Raw genomic sequence first — 20,187 nt, 5'->3', positions numbered from 1 at the left:
TGTTATACAGCAGGTGTATCATCTGTTTTAGAGGGAGTCTTTTAGAACTACAGTGTAAAAATAAAACCCTAAATCAAAACAAACATCCATGCAGTCCTAGTTTATAAGTTAACTTTAAAAAGGCAAGGGATCAACTTCCTCCCCACTTCAAAAACCAAACCAAAACCAGAGAAAAAAAAAAAAAAGAAAAAAAAGAAAATGACATCCTCCGGGGGATGTATAGTTTGAAGAGGTTTTTTAAGGACCAGGACTTGAACATAAGATGTTTTTGCTCAAAAATGACTGTCGACTTTTTAAATTTTTGTTTCTCAGGTATTGTGAAACCTCTATAGATATAACCATTGATATACTCAGTACTCAAACAAACATTCAGTCATTTAGCAGATGTTGTGTCTCCACATTGTATTAGAAATGCTGCCTTCCGGCTGGGTGCAGTAGTTCACACCTACAATCCCAGCACTTTGGGAGGCCGAGGCGGGCGGATCACCTGAGGTCAGAGTTCAAGACCAGTCTGGCCAACATGGTGAAACCCCGTCTCTACTAAAAATACAAAAATTAGCCAGGCGCGGTGGTGTGCACCTGTAATCCCAGCTACCCAGGAGGCTGAGGCAGGAGAACTGCTGGAACCCAGGAGGCAGAGGCTGTAGTGAGCCGAGGTCATGCCATTGCACTCCAGCCCAGGCAACAGAGCAAGACTCTTTTTTAAAAAAAGAAGGGAGGGAGAGAGGGAGGGAGGGAGGGAGGGAGGGAGGGAGGAAGGAAGGAAGGAAGGAAGGAAGGAAGGAAGGAAGGAAGGAAGGAAGGAAGGAAGGAAGGAAAATAAATGCTGTCTTCCAGGAAGTAGCTCTCTTCATCTTGCCACAACCAATGGACCTCCTCTTTTTTTTGTTGTTGTTGTTTTTTTTTAAATTTATTTATTATTATTGTACTTTAAGTTGTAGGGTACATGTGCATAACGTGCAGGTTTGTTACATATGTATACTTGTGCCATGTTGGTGTGCTGCACCCATCAACTCATCATTTACATCAGGTATAACTCCCAATGCAATCCCTCCCCCCTCCCCCCTCCCCATGATAGGCCCCTGTGTGTGATGTTCCCCTTCCTGAGTCCAAGTGATCTCATTGTTCAGTTCCCACCTATGAGTGAGAACATGCGGTGTTTGGTTTTCTGTTCTTGTGATAGTTTGCTAAGAATGATGGTTTCCACCTGCATCCATGTCCCTACAAAGGACGCAAACTCATCCTTTTTGATGGCTGCATAGTATTCCATGGTGTATATGTGCCACATTTTCTTAATCCAGTCTGTCACTGATGGACATTTGGGTTGATTCCAAGTCTTTGCTATTGTGAATAGTGCTGCAATAAACATACGTGTGCATGTGTCTTTATAGCAGCATAATTTATAATCCTTTGGGTATATACCCAGTAATGGGATGGCTGGGTCATATGGTACATCTAGTTCTAGATCCTTGAGGAATCGCCATACTGTTTTCCATAATGGTTGAACTAGTTTACAATCCCACCAACAGTGTAAAAGTGTTCCTATTTCTCCACATCCTCTCCAGCACCTGTTGTTTCCTGACTTTTTAATGATTGCCATTCTAACTGGTGTGAGATGGTATCTCATTGTGGTTTTGATTTGCATTTCTCTGATGGCCAGTGATGATGAGCATTTTTTCATGTGTCTGTTGGCTATAAGAATGTCTTCTTTTGAGAAATGTCTGTTCATATCCTTTGCCCACTTTTTGATGGGGTTGTTTGTTTTTTTCTTGTAAATTTGTTTGAGTTTTTTGTAGGTTCTGGATATTAGCCCTTTGTCAGATGAGTAGATTGCAAAAATTTTCTCCCATTCTGTAGGTTGTCTGTTCACTCTGATGGTAGTTTCTTTTGCTGTGCAGAAGCTCTTTAATTTAATGAGATCCCATTTGTCAATTTTGGCTTTTGCTGCCGTTGCTTTTGGTGTTTTAGACATGAAGTCTTTGCCCATGCCTGTGTCCTGAATGGTACTACCTAGGTTTTCCTCTAGGATTTTTATGGTATTAGGTCTAACATTTAAGTCTCTAATCCATCTTGAATTAATTTTCGTATAAGGAGTAAGGAAAGGATCCAGTTTCAGCTTTCTACTTATGGCTAGCCAATTTTCCCAGCACCATTTATTAAATAGGGAATCCTTTCCCCATTTCTTGTTTCTCTCAGGTTTGTCAAAGATCAGATGGCTGTAGATGTGTGGTATTATTTCTGAGGACTCTGTTCTGTTCCATTGGTCTATATCTCTGTTTTGGTACCAGTACCATGCTGTTTTGGTTACTGTAGCCTTGTAGTATAGTTTGAAGTCAGGTAGCGTGATGCCTCCAGCTTTGTTCTTTTGACTTAGGATTGTCTTGGAGATGCGGGCTCTTTTTTGGTTCCATATGAACTTTAAAGCAGTTTTTTCCAATTCTGTGAAGAAACTCATTGGTAGCTTGATGGGGATGGCATTGAATCTATAAATTACCTTGGGCAGTATGGCCCTTTTCACGATATTGATTCTTCCTATCCATGAGCATGGTATGTTCTTCCATTTGTTTGTGTCCTCTTTTATTTCACTGAGCAGTGGTTTGTAGTTCTCCTTGAAGAGGTCCTTTACATCCCTTGTAAGTTAGATTCCTAGGTATTTGATTCTCTTTGAAGCAATTGTGAATGGAAGTTCATTCCTGATTTGGCTCTCTGTTTGTCTGTTACTGGTGTATAAGAATGCTTGTGATTTTTGCACATCAATTTTGTATCCTGAGACTTTGCTGAAGTTGCTTATCAGCTTAAGGAGATTTTGGGCTGAGACAATGGGGTTTTCTAAATATACAATCATGTCATCTGCAAACAGGGACAGTTTGACTTCTTCTTTTCCTAACTGAATACCCTTGATTTCTTTCTCTTGCCTAATTGCCCTAGCCAGAACTTCCAACACTATGTTGAATAGGAGTGGTGAGAGAGGGCATCCCTGTCTTGTGCCAGTTTTCAAAGGGAATTTTTCCAGTTTTTGCCCATTCAGTATGATATTGGCTGTGGGTTTGTCATAAATAGCTCTTATTATTTTGAGGTACGTTCCATCAATACCGAATTTATTGAGCGTTTTTAGCATGAAGGGCTGTTGAATTTTGTCAAAAGCCTTTTCTGCATCAATTGAGATAATCATGTGGTTCTTGTCTTTGGTTCTGTTTATATGCTGGATTATGTTTATTGATTTGCGAATGTTGAACCAGCCTTGCATCCCAGGGATGAAGCCCACTTGATCATGGTGGATAAGCTTTTTGATGTGTTGCTGAATCCGGTTTGCCAGTATTTTATTGAGGATTTTTGCATCGATGTTCATCAGGGATATTGGTCTAAAATTCTCTTTTTTTGTTGTGTCTCTGCCAGGCTTTGGTATCAGGATGATGTTGGCCTCATAAAATGAGTTAGGGAGGATTCCCTCTTTTTCTATTGATTGGAATAGTTTCAGAAGGAATGGTACCAACTCCTCCTTGTACCTCTGGTAGAATTCGGCTGTGAATCCATCTGGTCCTGGACTTTTTTTTGTTGGTAGGCTATTAATTATTGCCTCAATTTCAGAGCCTGCTATTGGTCTATTCAGGGATTCAACTTCTTCCTGGTTTAGTCTTGGAAGAGTGTAAGTGTCCAGGAAATTATCCATTTCTTCTAGATTTTCCAGTTTATTTGCGTAGAGGTGTTTATAGTATTCTCTGATGGTAGTTTGTATTTCTGTGGGGTTGGTGGTGATATCCCCTTTATCATTTTTAATTGCGTCGATTTGATTTTTCTCTCTTTTCTTCTTTATTAGTCTTGCTAGTGGTCTGTCAATTTTGTTGATCTTTTCAAAAACCAACTCCTGGATTCATTGATTTTTTGGAGAGTTTTTTATGTCTCTATCTCCTTCAGTTCTGCTCTGATCTTAGTTATTTCTAGCCTTCTGCTGGCTTTCGAATGTGTTTGCTCTTGCTTCTCTAGTTCTTTTAATTGTGATGTTAGAGTGTCAATTTTAGATCTTTCCTGCTTTCTCTTGTGGGCATTTAGTGCTATAAATTTCCCTCTACACACTGCTTTAAATGTGTCCCAGAGATTCTGGTATGTTGTATCTTTGTTCTCATTGGTTTCAAAGAACATCTTTATTTCTGCCTTCATTTCGTTATGTACCCAGTAGTCATTCAGGAGCAGGTTGTTCAGTTTCCATGTAGTTGAGCGGTTTTCATTGAGTTTCTTAGTCCTGAGTTCTAGTTTGATTGCACTGTGGTCTAAGAGACAGTTTGTTATAATTTCTGTTCTTGTACATTTGCTGAGGAGTGCTTTACTTCCAATTACGTGGTCGATTTTGGAGTAAGTACGATGTGGTGCTGAGAAGAATGTATATTCTGTTGATTTGGGGTGGAGAGTTCTATAGATGTCTATTAGGTCTGCTTGCTGCAGAGATGAGTTCAATTCCTGGATATCCTTGTTAACTTTCTGTCTCGTTGATCTGTCTAATGTTGACAGTGGAGTGTTGAAGTCTCCCATTATTATTGTATGGGAGTCTAAGTCTCTTTGTAAGTCTCTAAGGACTTGCTTTATGAATCTGGGTGCTCCTGTATTGGGTGCATATATATTTAGGATAGTTAGCTCTTCCTGTTGAATTGATCCCTTTACCATTATGTAATGGCCTTCTTTGTCTCTTTTGATCTTTGATGGTTTAAAGTCTGTTTTATCAGAGACTAGTATTGCAACCCCCGCTTTTTTTTGTTCTCCATTTGCTTGGTAAATCTTCCTCCATCCCTTTATTTTGAGCCTATGTATGTCTCTGTGTGTGAGATGGGTCTCCTGAATACAGCAGACTGATGGGTCTTGACTCTTTATCCAGTTTGCCAGTCTGTGTCTTTTAATTGGAGCATTTAGTCCATTTACATTTAAGGTTAAGATTGTTATGTGTGAACTTGATCCTGCCATTATGATATTCACTGGTTATTTTGCTCGTTAGTTGATGCAGTTTCTTCCTAGCCTCGATGGTCTTCACATTTTGGCATGTTTTTGCAATGGCTGGTACCGGTTGTTCCTTTCCATGTTTAGTGCTTCCTTCAGGGTCTCTTGTAAGGCAGGCCTAGTGGTGACAAAATCTCTAAGCATTTGCTTACCTGTAAAGGATTTTATTTCTCCTTCACTTATGAAACTTAGTTTGGCTGGATATGAAATTCTGGGTTGAAAATTCTTTTCTTTAACAATGTTGAATATTGGCCCCCACTCTCTTCTGGCTTGGAGAATTTCTGCCGAGAGATCTGCTGTTAGTCTGATGGGCTTCCCTTTGTGGGTAACCCGACCTTTCTCTCTGGCTGCCCTTAAGATTTTTTCCTTCATTTCAACTTTGGTGAATCTGGCAATTATGTGTCTTGGAGTTGCTCTTCTCGAGGAGTATCTTTGTGGCGTTCTCTGTATTTCCTGGATTTGAATGTTGGCCTGCCCTACTAGGTTGGGGAAGTTCTCCTGGATGATATCCTGAAGAGTGTTTTCCAACTTGGTTCCATTTTCCCCCTCACTTTCAGGCACCCCAATCAGACGTAGATTTGGTCTTTTTACATAATCCCATACTTCTTGCAGGCTTTGTTCATTTCTTTTTGTTCTTTTTTCTTTTGGTTTCTCTTCTCGCTTCATTTCATTCATTTGATCCTCAGTCGCAGATACTCTTTCTTCCAGTTGATCGAGTCGGTTACTGAAGCTTGTGCATTTGTCACGTATTTCTCGTGTCATGGTTTTCATCTCTTTCATTTCGTTTATGACCTTCTCTGCATTAATTACTCTAGCCATCAATTCTTCCACTTTTTTTCCAAGATTTTTAGTTTCTTTGCGCTGGGTACGTAATTCCTCCTTTAGCTCTGAGAAATTTGATGGACTGAAGCCTTCTTCTCTCATCTCGTCAAAGTCATTCTCCGTCCAGCTTTGATCCGTTGCTGGCGATGAGCTGCGCTCCTTTGCTGGGGGAGATGCGCTCTTATTTTTTGAATTTCCAGCTTTTCTGCCCTGCTTTTTCCCCATCTTTGTGGTTTTATCTGCCTCTGGTCTTTGATGATGGTGATGTACTGATGGGGTTTTGGTGTAGGTGTCCTTCCTGTTTGATAGTTTTCCTTCTAACAGTCAGGACCCTCAGCTGTAGGTCTGTTGGAGATTGCTTGAGGTCCACTCCAGACCCTGTTTGCCTGGGTATCAGCAGCAGAGGCAGCAGAAGATAGAATATTTCTGAACAGCGAGTGTACCTGTCTGATTCTTGCTTTGGAAGCTTCCTCTCAGGGGTGTACTCCACCCTGTGCGGTGTGGGGTGTCAGACTGCCCCTAGTGGGGGATGTCTCCCAGTTAGGCTACTCAGGGGTCAGGGACCCACTTGAGCAGGGAGTCTGTCCCTTCTCAGATCTCAACCTCCGTGTTGGGAGATCCACTGCTCTCTTCAAAGCTGTCAGACAGAGTCGTTTGTGTCTGCAGAGGTTTCGGCTGTGTTTGTTATTGCCCTGTCCCCAGAGGTGGAGTCTACAGAGACAGGCAGGTTTCCTTGAGCTGCTGTGAGCTCCACCCAGTTCGAGCTTCCCAGCAGCTTTGTTTACCTACTTAAACCTCAGCAATGGCGGGCGCCCCTCCCCCAGCCTCGCTGCTCCCCCAGCCTCGCTGCTGCCTTGCCGGTAGATCACAGACTGCTGTGCTAGCAATGAGGGAGGCTCCGTGGGTGTGGGACCCTCCCGGCCAGGTGTGGGATATGATCTCCTGGTGTGCCTGTTTGCTTAAAGCGCAGTATTGGGGTGGGAGTTACCGGATTTTCCAGGTGTTGTGTGTCTCAGTTCCCCTGGCTAGGAAAAGGGATTCCCTTCCCCCTTGCGCTTCCCAGGTGACGCAATGCTCGCCCTGCTTCAGCTCTCGCTGGTCGGGCTGCAGCAGCTGACCAGCACCGATCGTCCGGCACTCCCCAGTGAGATGAACCCAGTACCTCAGTTGAAAATGCAGAAATCACTGGTCTTCTGTGTCGCTCGCGCTGGGAGTTGGAGACTGGAGCTGTTCCTATTCGGCCATCTTGCTCCGCCCTCTTTTTCTTTTTTGCACTACCATTTTTGTCCTCCACTTTCCATTCTGTCTTTTCAACTTTGATGGTACTCTCTAGTCTGGCAGAGGACTCCAGGTTTACTTTTCTCTTTGTCTGTTTTCAGGAAGGCTTAGAAACTTAGGTTAGATTTTAAAGAAGCATTAGTTGCAAGGTTGACTGGAGAGAAGTGAGAAGCACTGTTTGTTCCTTTCATTGGTGGCAGAGCAGGAAATTCTGGTAGGTCAGCCTTGGCAGGCCACTGTGCTAACTCTCCCTGCCTCTAGTTCATAATCCGGTTCTTCTGAGATTGGAGGATATTGTTCTAGCGTTCGAGCTAGGACAACTCTTAAAGACAATCTATTCCATCTTCCTCATTTCTGAGGTACAAAAACTAACCTGTACAGGGAATAAGGAGAATATCCTGCTCTATATTCATGATCTAAGACCGGTTTTCACTATTCATGTTACCTTCTTTCATACATTTTTTTTAAAAAACTGCAAGGAGACAGAGAGAGAGGGGGGGAGAGAGAGAGAGAATTGCATGGATAAGGACTTAAAAAATCCAGAAAATTCTTTATAATTAGAAGAGCAGCACACGGTTATTTTCAACTGTATTAAAAACACTCGTTTCATAGTTATTCACAATATAAGATTCTCATACCACACATACTCTGATTTCAGTAGGGATTGTTTATGTCTTGTCATCCAGGTTTATAATTTGAAAATTCCTTAGTTTTTTTTTTTTTAAAGAGTTTCCATGAACAACAAACATGCTTTTACAGCATAAATGTGAAATGAACATAACAGTCTCTTGTCTGTTATGTTCCAGGGTTTTCTGACCCCTTGTGAACATGCAGGCTCACTGAGTACACCCCCACCAACCTGGTGGGCCCAGGTCCAGCAGCCTGAGGCAGATTTCCACTCAATGGCCTGGGATAGAACACTGAAATCGATAGGAGGGCCTCACCATTGGCAGCAACATCTCTGGGTAGGCTGGAGCATCTCTTGAGACATCATTGGGAATCCCCTCAAGACAAGGAAGTTCTAATTTCAGCCGCTCACAGGAGGGCAGCTTTCCATCCTTAATGCCTGAATGTTCTTTGTGAAAAATCTGCAGTATTCCATCTCTCTAAATGGCTCCATCTTCTGAATTTTTATTATAATCCCCCTGACCTGGCCCTCTCACATGGCCCAGTGTTCATCCTTCTTGATCACAATGTAGAACCATCCAAAAAGATTGTCCAGTTCTCTTTTGCTAAACCGTCTCACCTTCCCTCCAGCCTATGTCAAACACTGATCAGTTTTCTGTTTATATAATTTTGGCTTTTCCAGAATGTTGTATAAATGGAATTATATACCTATAAGAGGCCTCTTGCCTTTTCATTCTGGATAATGCATTTGAGATTCATCTAGACGTTGTGTGGTGAAAAATTGTCAGCCTCAATCAACTTCAGATAATTAGTTTTTGAGACTAAATAGAGGTGACCTAAGAGAATTAGTTTTAAAAGAGAGGGATGGAGCAATGAAAGAATACCAGGGAGAAAGACCTAAAAATTGTAAGTGTAGGTGATTATTTTGTGATTATTCCAGGGAGAAAGACTTAAAAATTGTAAGTATAGATGATTTTATAGTAATGAATTAAATTACGGGGATTATAAATATACACTTACAGGGAAAAAAAAATCTCTTCTACTGCTCCTAGTACTAAAAGCCACCTAAAATGCTGGATAAAATACACCAAGCACGTGATTTCAGATGCACAGCTGAACCAAGAGGAAAATAGGTAAAATCTCTGGAAAGGCCAAGAATGAAGAAAGACAGGAAACCAGAAGGGTAATCAAATGCTGAAGTTGCAGCTGCCCTGAAGTTGTTGTCTAAAATAGAAGCATGAAGCCACTTGGGGATCAGGAAACAAGGCCTTCGGCCTGAAAAAGGTAGGGAATCAGAACTGAGATTCTCCACATAGAGTGGGAACCCTCAAAGCACATTAATGGGCTTCAGTAATGTAATTCAGCCTCAGTAATGGATTCAGGAATAACTGCTTCCAACAAAGAAAGACCACAAGGACAATTGTTGGTGCCAGCCTTCACTCTGGATGGGGATGTAAAAGTCTGATATGAGAATTTCTACATATTTAGGTTTAAATTTACACAACTTGCATGCTCTTGGAAACCAACAGCAAGAACTTGGAGTACCCATGTGTTGGGAGAGTCTCAGGCCTTTTGACGGAAGCAAAAGAAAATCCTTATGGAGAAATACATTCTCAATCCAGGCCCCTCAGGTTTCCCATGGATTAACATTAGATAACCATGGGCTTACACTCCAAAATTATAAAGCATGTGAGGAAAAAGGTTTTGCAAGTGAGGATCAGTAGCAAAAGCAACAAAATTGAACTCTCCTCTCACCCAACATTTTAGGTATTAGGAGTTATCAGACCTACAACTATGTTTAAAACGTAAAGAAATAAGATCATATAAAAAACTTAAGAGACTATCAAAACTGAATAGGCAAATTTGTCAAAGAATTGAAAAGACCTTATAAAATCAAAATGGACAGGGGAAATAGCATATTAGATGCAATCGATTAGATAATTCATTGAACTGAACGATGGCTCTGAAGTAATTGCCCAGAATGGAAAACAGAGGGACAAACAGATGGAAAACCTGAAAGAGGAAAGACATGAACAATGTAATGAGATTGCATTGCATCCAAATTACAAAATGAGAGAAGAGACAGAGTTGGAGAAAGATAATATTTGAGGGGTAATGGCTGGAATTTTTTCTTGAATTGATGAAGATCATGAAACCTCAAATTCAGGAAACACAGTGAGTACCAAGCAGGTTAAATAAAAAGACCTAACATTGCAATTGCAGAACTCTGAAGAAGAAGAGAAGAGCACTAAGAGGCAGAAACAACAGACACCTATGGAGTAATGTATTCAGAGGGTTAAGAGAAAATGCCTTGAACCTGCATATAGAATTATTAAATATATACCCAGCCAACCCATTATCCTATATGTAAACAAAACGGAATTTACCACCAAATGATGCTCATTGAAATAACCGCTATCATTTGTATTTCTGGTACAAAAAATAATCTGAGAGGCAATGTCTGAAATGTGAAAAGAAAGGTGATTAAATAAATTAGTAAACATGGGTAAATAAAATAACAATAACAGTAATAATAATAATAATGTCTAATATGTGTCCTTAAAAAGCACAGAAAATAGAAATAAAATATTAGACAATAATAACATGATAGATGGGACTGTGTCATCAGAATTAAAGTATTGCAATATTCTTACACATGAGTGTAAAAATAAAATTGAACTCTAAATTTTAAGTTAAATAGAGTTAATTATTAAAAAGTTGAGGAGCCATCCGCTTGGAGAACTGAGAGTGAAGATATAAAGTATGGAAATTTTATTTTTATATCCTTGATGTTTACCATCAAGGATACTAAGACCCTAAGCCAACCTACCCCAAGAGAGGTCACTGCTAGCTACAGGTTGGGCAGTTCTGTAGTGTTCTTGGTCATGCATTTGCAAAGTTTCTGAAGGGCAATGGAGATTACCAGGCATACAGCATGACTTCTGTGCAAACAGAGGAATTAAAGAATATTATTACTGTTCTACCAAGCAGCTCCATGAGAGGGGTTAACTAGGACACACGAGAATCAAATTAAGATCAGGAAAGCATTTTACAAGAGTTCTGACCTAGATGGGTAAACCTAGGGGAACTTCCTTTCTGTTGCCTCATTACTGGATTGAAGAATTGATCTTGCTTTTCTGGAGGTTCATTTCACGTCCTGTTACTCCCATCTTCATACTCCAAAGCACTGAAGATTTCAAGTGTAGTATAAAGTGTGGTACATTGAAGTAGACTTCAGTTATTTTTACATAATTTTTTACATCATTTCTCTATGCTTTATTCAAAAAGAAGTTTAAATTTTTAAATAACCCTATTGAGTATTTTTTTTAACTAACGTGACTCAAATGAATTGGTCAGGTCATGTGAAGTCACATACAGGATATTTCAGTCAGTATGACCTTAAATGAATGTTAAAGGAACTTTAAAGTATGTTCTTACCCAATAGTGATAATATGTGAAGCAACTTACAACACTGCTCTTGTGAGAAAGAAGGCATCCAGGTTCTGAATGATGGTACATTGCCATTTATCCAAGCCTGTTGATAACTGGTTATGTTTTGTAAAATAAAGTTTCTTGGAGAGGCTAGTTGTTGCTGGTTTTGGGAGAGCTCTAGTGTTCATTGTCCCAGCATTAAAGTGAAATGAAATATGAAGATGCAGTGAAGTTCATAAGACAAAAGTGAAATGGAAATGTTAGAAGCAAGCAGTTTTTCACTTTTGAAGCAGTATTGTCCTACACTGCAGCTGCACTTCCTAGACACCAGCAGTCAGAGAAACAACTCTTGCAATCAATAAAACCGGGCTACCTGATGCAATTGCCTTGGAAATGGAACTTTTGCAACAGGACCCAGTTTATCAAACATATTAGCCAACTTGTAGGCTTAGTGAATGATAAGTCTAATGAAGTATTGATGAGCATTTTTACCAGGCCTCAAGCTTGACAGAATTGAAACTTCTGTGTTTGGATTATGATCAGCTTGTTTGAACACTCAGCAAAAGATGCTTGTTTGTCCAGACACAGTGGCTCACACCTGTAATCCCAGCACTTTAGGAAGCCGAGGCGAGTGGTCACTTGAGGTCAGGAGTTCAAGACCAGCCTGGCCAACATGGTGAAACCCTGCCTTTACTAAAAATACAAAAATTAACCAGGCGTGGTGGCGCATGCCTGTACTCTTAGCCACTCTCAAGCTGAGGCATGAGAATCGCTTGAACCCAGGAAGTGGAGGTTGCAGTGAGCCAAGGTCATACCACTGCACTCCAGCCTGGGCAACAGAGTGAGACTCTGTCTCAAAAAAGACAAAGAAGAGAGAAGCTTGTTATTCAACACTTAAAGCATGTTTACCATTCGTATGAGTTGATCTTTCCTGAAATCATGCAGTATTATGTCTTCTTGAAGTCTATTCACATTCTTGAATCTTATCAGTATATAAGGAATATAGAGTTATTGGGTGCCAAAATACCCAGCACAATACTTGTATGTTTTTAATGTGCTACCGAATTAAAAACCTAAGAACTGTGTGCAGTCTAGGCCTTCTGTGATTTATTCCTTCAGTCATTTCAAACATTAATATTGGTGCCTATCTGGCTATTTGCCTGCTACTATATGTTTATAACTGCCACATTTAAAACAGTGTACATCAGATTTGTGTACCCATTGATTTTGTTGGCTTTCATCCAAGTCTAATGATGATTTCTTAATGTCTTTTTATAAATCTCATTTTGTGCTATTATGAAAATCTCCATTTTGAAAATCACAAACCTCTGGTTGAAAAGTTCATACAAAGTCAACATTGCACAGAAGCACATATCTTTAATGTCTGTCTCCAGACCAAAAAAGTATTAAAGTTAATTTAATGTCTGCATTTGAGGTGCAACTTAGAGGATCTGAAGGAAGAGTGGGAGAGCTGTTAAGGATTTTTAGCAAAATGTGTTTGTCTTGTTTAGGACATATGCTCTTTAGTAAATATTTTTAAGGTAGACATGCCTTATGATTGTAGCTGAAATAATTGTTAATAATACAATTTTTGAAAATCTTGTAATTTTTTTGCATATCTATTGGAAGTTGTTTACCAGCTGTTATTGTTTCAAATGTGATTTTTGTTCATCTCTTCCGAACCTCTCTTGCAAAAAGAGAAGTTAACTTCTGGTAGTGAATGGAGCAGAAATGTAATGTTTTTTAAGCCTGTTGAGCTGTATAACTTAATATTTGCATACTTAATAATTTGTTTTATTATACAATCAATGAAATGGTCATGTCTGTTGATGTCAGTTCAACCGTATACTTATACTGTCTGGATTGTGTGTTTCCAGTTTCGTGGGAGAAATAATTTGTCAGTGTTCACCAGCTTCCAAAAACTTGTGAAAGCTTAAACACCTAAATTGATAATGAATGCAAAAAAGAAGAAGAAAAATTAAGCGGATTTACTAATTACATGGAAATAGAATGCATAACTTCTTGAAGTTGTACTTCTAAAATAGTTCTATCTAAAATAAACTCTATCCAAAAGAAAACAGGCAAAGAGAAAAAAGATAAAGGAGGACAAAATAGGATGCAAAATTAATCTGGTAGCAGTAATTCCAAATATATCAATAATTGCAAAATGTAAATGGACTAAACTTACTCCTTGAGAGACGGGGATTATTTAATTGGATAAAAATTAAACTTAGCTAAGTAATATTTATGAAAGAGACACCCTAATATTACATGTATGAAACATTAAAAATAAGCAGGTAACAAAAGGTATGGCAGGCAAATACTAAACAAAAGAAGCTGAGGTCATTATATTGTATTAATGTAAGAATAAAATGAACTTTAGCCTAGAAAGCTTTATGAAAGATAAAAAGTGTCATGACATAAGGATTAAAGACTGAATTTACCAAGAAGAGATAATAGTGCTAGACTGCTATGCATTTAATTACCCAGCCTTATAATATAAAACAAAAATTGATGGAATTGCAAGGAAAGATTGAAAACGATCTACCATCACATGGGAGATTGAGAACCACCACTACCATTCTAACAATCTGATAAGGTATGCTTATGACTTCAGATAAAACTTCCAATTAAGATATCATACATGGATTGCCAAAAGTATCATGTCTTAACAACTTAGGTAGACCGAAAAAAGAGGTTCTAGCGGTGACAAAGGCTTTGATGTCGAAAATGCATGTGGAAACTTAGAATAAAATTTCTAAACTAAAATTTTATATAAAAAATATTTATATATTAACTAAATATCACAAATGAAAATTTGATTATTGGCATATTAAAGTGTAGTCAATTTAGGGGGAAATGGGATTGTCTTATATTGATGAATTCCTTATATGAGGCATATACATTACATTTAAATATAGTCAACAGTTTACTGCAGACACAAAGATACAACTGTAAGTGTTTATAATTCTTCAAGATAATGAAACCATGCTTCAGATGTGATTTGTGGCTTTTTGGAACTGGAGGGACTGCAGACATAATATGGTTCATCACTATTTTTCAATAGATGGGAAAACCAAGATCAAAAATAGTATGTATTGCTTTGTATTTCATGTGTTTTACATTCTTGACTTCTGAGTTAAGTACCTGTACACCAAGTATTGCAATCACCTTTCTCTTCTTGTATTTACATGCAGTGTAACAACATACAGTTTGGGCAATTAATAATATTCCTTTTTTCTTTTAATAAAAGTTGTTTGTCTGAGTTTAGGAAAATGATAACAGTATTAAGCCTGAGACTCAGATCTAGTCCTAATCCGGTTGTTCTATTTTATCAAAACTATATAAAATTGATATGAAGGTACTGTTCACCATAATTAACTATGAACTGTACATTCAGTGTAAGTATAACTTTTAACCATGAAGCCTATCTCAAACTTTGCATATGATTTTTAAAAATATGAATGAAAAGTTGTACTAGTGATAAAGTCTTTGGAAGAGGAAGGAATAATATGGATGGCCCTGTGCCCTCTTAAAGGGGGAAAAATACCTGTTAAGAATTTTGAGAATGCTTTCTTTCCCTATGGACAAATTTCTCTCTTCCAGGGAGAGACAGTTACAACCAATCCATTGATCCATTTTTTTCATGAACAGCCTTTGCAGCAGTCACACATTGAACCCATTTGTGAGGCCTTCACATTAGATTTAGAGAGAAAGTCTCTTAGTTTGGATCTTTGTGGTAATATTTTTCTTTGCTTTTCCCCTTTTTCTTTCTCTACCCAAATCCATTACCTCGTATTCTCTTCCTACCCCCATCCCCAGCAATTTGAAATAAATACTAAAGAACTGGTTGAGAAGGGGAAGAAGGAGATTGTTGGTCATTGAGGAAACATGTTTTGTTGGCTAATTGTGTCTTGAGTAGCTTCAAGGATTTTTAAAGAAATACCTACTGGAAGGTGCAACCACTTCTGGCTCCCTCACCCACTTTTGGCTGCCTCTGAGAGTCACTGTACATACTGCACCGGGTGTCAGAAACTGGAGAATCCATTGGGAATGCCTTTAAAATAACCTGTGAGAGAAAGAAGAGCATGGCATATGCAAACCGCTTTAGAGTCAAGGAGTTCTGGGTGGATTTGAATCTCCTCTCAACCTGCTACCCGAGTGATCCACTGCCATCTCTGACTCCTACTTGTCTTCCACCACTACAAAATAGCAACTGTTAACCTTCTCAGACTATAATAACTATCAGTGTTAAAAGTACCTGGGAAAGTGCCTGACACATGTTCAACTATCCAGAAATGGTAGCCATTATCAGGAATACTTTTATTATCATTATTATATTAATTATCCAGACTTGATTGCTCTGAGTAGAGAAATAGAGGTTCCATGAAAAGCAAGGCTGAGCTGGACTGAGAAATGCTGCTACCCATTTGAAAGCTTATACCACATGAAAGACTATTGTTATGCTTTTTTCTGTAATCTTGAGACACATATTTTCTATCTACTGTTGTTTTAAAGGTCATCTTGAATTGATTCAGCCCTATATCATCTAAGCACATCCCCTTTGCTAACCTGTATTTTAATATTATGATAGTTGATATTTGACGGGGCACTGTTTCAATAATGTTATTTATATTCAATGCAAGAAAATGTAAGTTCTTAGAGGAAAAGAAACTTTAGTAGCTGGAGAGTTTAATAGCAGTTTTATTTTAATTCTCTTAGGTATTTATTATTAATTTTCTATAAATATATCCAGATGTGGGTGTAGTACATAGATTCTATGAACAAATTCTAGCAATTATTTGATACGTTGTCTTCTGAAATTTTCTACCTCTGGCCCTAGTTTTATCTTTTCTGAAAGTATCAACCCTTTGCCTATAGTAGAAATATTTTAAATCAATTATACTGTGATACCTAGATTAAAAGTAAGTTTGAAGTAACAAATACTCTAAGAACTAGTGTGCATTTTGCTTCGTTTATTTTCAGCAGGTAATTTGTTTTTCTAGCCAAGAATAAATTGAAATCCAGAAAAATTAGGTAAGCTTTATGTCTTATTTAGTGGGTTTTCTTGTTTGGTCTGACGTCTCTTTTTTGCTCATGTTTTTAGGCTCAGCTATGTGAACCATGCAGAAGACCTGGCCTCCAAGCTCCTACAATGTTCCCCAAAGAACAGACTATCGGCACAGGCTGCCTTGAGCCACGAGTATTTTAGTGACCTGCCCCCACGGCTATGGGAACTCACCGATAGTGAGTATGACAAATCCACAACATCCAGTCCAAGCAGAGACATCATTTTATTTTAGCATCTGTATGTAACGTGTATACAGAGATTCACATATTTGTGTGTGCACAAACATAAGATAATGTATGTTTGTATGTGCATTACATGGGTGTGTGTGTTTGTGTGTGTGTGTGTATGGAGAGAGAGAGAGAGAGAGAACAGGGGAAGGGGGGCCATGTGTATATATATTTAGTGGAATCCTGCGATTCACTTGCTAGCTTACCAGACACAGGAAGAAAATGGATTCCTTTTTTGCTATCTCTGCTCTGCAGTCTGCAGCTGTGCATCTTTGTGTTTGATTATGTGTGTGTCCAAAAAAATGATCTGAGCAGTCATAAAGGAAAAGGAAAATATGATTTACATATTTAGTGCTTTATGCATACAGTACTTTTTAACTGGCTGCAGTACACAGAGGAGAAGATGATTCATTTCTGTTTGATTCTCAGAGACCATCTTGGTTGTAACAATAACCTTAAAAAGGGCTGCTATGCAGCGAGCTGAGGAACAGAGTTGGCAATTGGCTAATGCACTGAATTGTCATGTACAGACTGAAGACGTGTAATTCATTTTAACTGCAAATGCTCTTGGTATTTGTATAGACAGCTCTTCTCTGAATCTTTTAAAAGAAAACACATTCCTGGGTGGGTTTTGTTTTGTTTTTATAAAAGTCTTCATATTTATACAGCCTTTAAAAATTACATTTTAAATATTTGGGGGAGGATTTATGGCTGGGAGGATCTCAGATTTCTTCCAAAGTGTGAAACAGAATTCTTGTGAAATTTTGTACAAACTGTTACCGTCAGAATATTTTTGTTCAATGGTGATATGTTCTTTCCAAAGAACAATTAGAGATATTTCTTCTATACTCTTTTCTGATTGCCTTAAAAATTAACATACTGCATATATTCATTAATATTTATCATGTGCTTATTAATCCTTGGTATACATCACTTACAGTAGACGTACGATTATTTCTTCGTTCTCTTGGATTTTAGACTTCTTTCACCCATCGTAATGTTGGATTCTCCTTGGTGGCAATAACCCATTATTTTGGAACTAAGTTCTAAGTACAACTCCTCTTGGGTATTTCTATCCTAAATCTTTTTTTGATATCCCACATTTATTTCTCATTACTTGTTTTTAACCCTAAAGTGACTATAGATATATTAATCTACTACTCCCCTTAATGCTTAGCAAATCCTCATTAACATTTCACATATTTCCAGCCCATATTTACTCAATACTCTGCCCTACTTCCTTTCTAAAGACTACTCACTGACTATTACAACAGCTACCCTCAAATTTTTTTAAATTAAAAATTAAATCCCTATGGGAAAATAATTTTTCTATACGGAAAACAAAAATGATGTAAATAGGCTCACTAGTTTATGGCTCATCACACTCAAACATATGATTTGTTTTCCTGTTTAGTGTAACTTGTAACTTGATATCACTCTTCCTTGGTGACATCTCAATCCCATCTGACTTGATGATTGAGTTTAAGCCAGGATTTTGATGGTCTATGAATTCTGAATTCTGTAGTAGTACTTTTCTGTTAATATGGACTTATTACCCACTTGCCACTTAGTTTATCAGCCAGTGGTTAAATCCAGTTTCTATCAGTGAGTAAATGCCTACACATTATCACTCGGCAGCAGACTGCCAAGGGAGACAGCCTTGTCCCCGTCATTAACAAGCACAATGTATGCAGAACACCAGAGGGGAATTAAAACCACAAAAAATACCTCAGGGTGGTATTTTTAATATGAGAATTTAATTTGTAATTTCACAGATTAAGAATTTTGGCTGCATTAATCCCTTTATCAGCTCACAGCAGGCTATTTGCAGAAGCATAACCATAAGGCGATATTCATTGGCAGAAACACGTCTTTGCATAACGTTAAACATCAGGAGCGGTGAAACCTTTTGAAGGGGGGAGAATAAAGATGAAAAATCATTATATTTTTAAAGCAAGATTCTACTAAATGCCTCCAGTAACAATTTTGAGTTATAGAAATGTATTTCTGTGTCTAGAAGATAATCATTATGAAGCATAAATCCAGTTACAAGAAAGGACAATCCCAGTATTAAATACTATAGTCATTTCCATTTAGAACAACGTGGCTGTACTTGTAAACATGTTTACAAAACAAAGAATTCCCAGACTTTGGAGACTTTGGGAATTAGTTTGTTTAAGTGAAATGACTGGTTTGGGTGACTTATTGTCTAGGTTAGTATTCTGCAGACTATATTTAGAAGTTTTTATATGTTTTTATAATTGAATTTCACATTAGCATAGAGTCTTGTAAAAGTTCACCATCTGGCAAAGGCAGCAGTGGCGGTGGCAGCAGTAGCAGCAGCACCTGTGATACCCTTACGTGCTGCTTTTTCAAGGAGATTTAGAAGGAGGTCCACCTGGAAAGAAGTGTTACAGAACCAATAAATGGATTGTCTTAGCAACCAAGCTGTAGTTTAGGAACCTTGCTGTCTCAGTCTGGTCACACTGCAATAACAAAATACTGTAGACTGGGTGGCTTAAACAGCAGACGTTTATTTCTGTTGGGAATGGGAGGTCCAAGATAAAGGTGCCAGCAGATTCGATTCCTGGTAAGGTCTTTCTTCTCAGCTTGTGAAGGGCACCTTGCTGTGTCTTCACAGGGTGGAGAGACCAATCTCTTCCTCTTCTCACAAAGCCATTAATCTCATCATGAGGGCTCCGCCCTTATGACTTCATCTAACCCTAATTACCCTCCTAAAGCCCCATCTCCAAATGCCATCGCATTAGGGGTTAGGGCTTCAACAGATGAATTTGGGGACGGACACAATTCAATCTCATTCCTAAAGCTGGCTCATAGCACCTTCTAAAGAATTTCCACAAGAGGAAAACACTTATGCAAGCAGGAAGCAAAATCAAGTTAAAAGGAGAAGATGGGAACAAAAATAAGTTACAAGTAGATTTAAGCCTTCTTGGCCTAGTGTAATATATCAGACCCCGAGAGAAGGGCATCAAGTGTTGTTGGAGCCTGAGTAACACAGAGCCGTGCAGTCATTTCATGGATTCGTATAAAAATGAAATTATGGGCTTATGTCAGACACATGCTTTGGAATAATACATAATAATGTAATATCTTTCTTTATTATACTATTCCTTAAAATCTCATCAGGTTACGTAGTACCAAAATTTAGAGGTAATCTATTAGTGTGCCACTGAAGCAGGAATTATAAAAGCAGAAAGCAAGAATAATGGTACAGTTATCTGGGGATCTGGCTGTTAAAGCTGGATAATTCTGGTGGCACCCTGTTATTCTCCCTCTGTCCTGAAACCCCAACAGCTTTGTCCCACTTCTTCTCAAATATTTGATTGCAGGGAAGTAAATGGAGGACTGATTTAGAAGAAATTCATTACTTTTCCCAAATACACACCACAGGGCATTCTCCTGCATATACTATCAAGTTACATAAATAATTGAAGCTGTACTACCCTTGTCAAAGTAAATGAACAAAATACACTTCATAGCACAGAGTCCTTGATTTTATTACACTCATTTGCTAATTCACAAAACTCAAATTCAGTGAAAGAAGGCCAACAAATCGGTACAGTGTGAAGAGCACTGAACTGGGAATCAGACTACCTGGATTGCAGCTTCAGCTCCACTGTTAACTAGCCAGGGAACTTTGGACAAGTGCCTTAGTCTCTCTGGGCTTCCCATTTCTCACTTAAGGAGCGAGTAAGACGGACACAGTAGTCTCCAGGGACCTTT

At 38.5% G+C, this 20,187-nt stretch overlaps 1 protein-coding gene across 17 annotated transcripts in view; it reads left to right on the top strand.

Moving 5' to 3' along the window:
• CDK14 (cyclin dependent kinase 14) overlaps positions 1 to 20,187 on the top strand; it is a 790,403-nt gene that overhangs the window by 681,621 nt on the left and 88,595 nt on the right. For all 17 annotated transcript variants that reach the window (XR_012432704.1, XR_006696501.2, XR_012432705.1 and 14 more), the window contains one exon: positions 16,253 to 16,392. Coding sequence is in view for 14 of the 17 variants with exons in the window: in XM_045387589.2 (XP_045243524.1) it covers positions 16,253 to 16,392 (140 nt within the window). In the remaining 3 variants the exon portion in view is untranslated. The remainder of the gene's footprint in view (positions 1 to 16,252; positions 16,393 to 20,187) is intronic.

This window comes from Macaca fascicularis, chromosome 3, assembly GCF_037993035.2.
Source record: "Macaca fascicularis isolate 582-1 chromosome 3, T2T-MFA8v1.1".
Classification (NCBI taxonomy): Eukaryota; Metazoa; Chordata; class Mammalia; order Primates; family Cercopithecidae; genus Macaca; species Macaca fascicularis.
The sequence above is the reverse complement of the archived record's forward strand: the minus strand, read 5'-3'. Positions and strand labels throughout refer to the sequence as shown.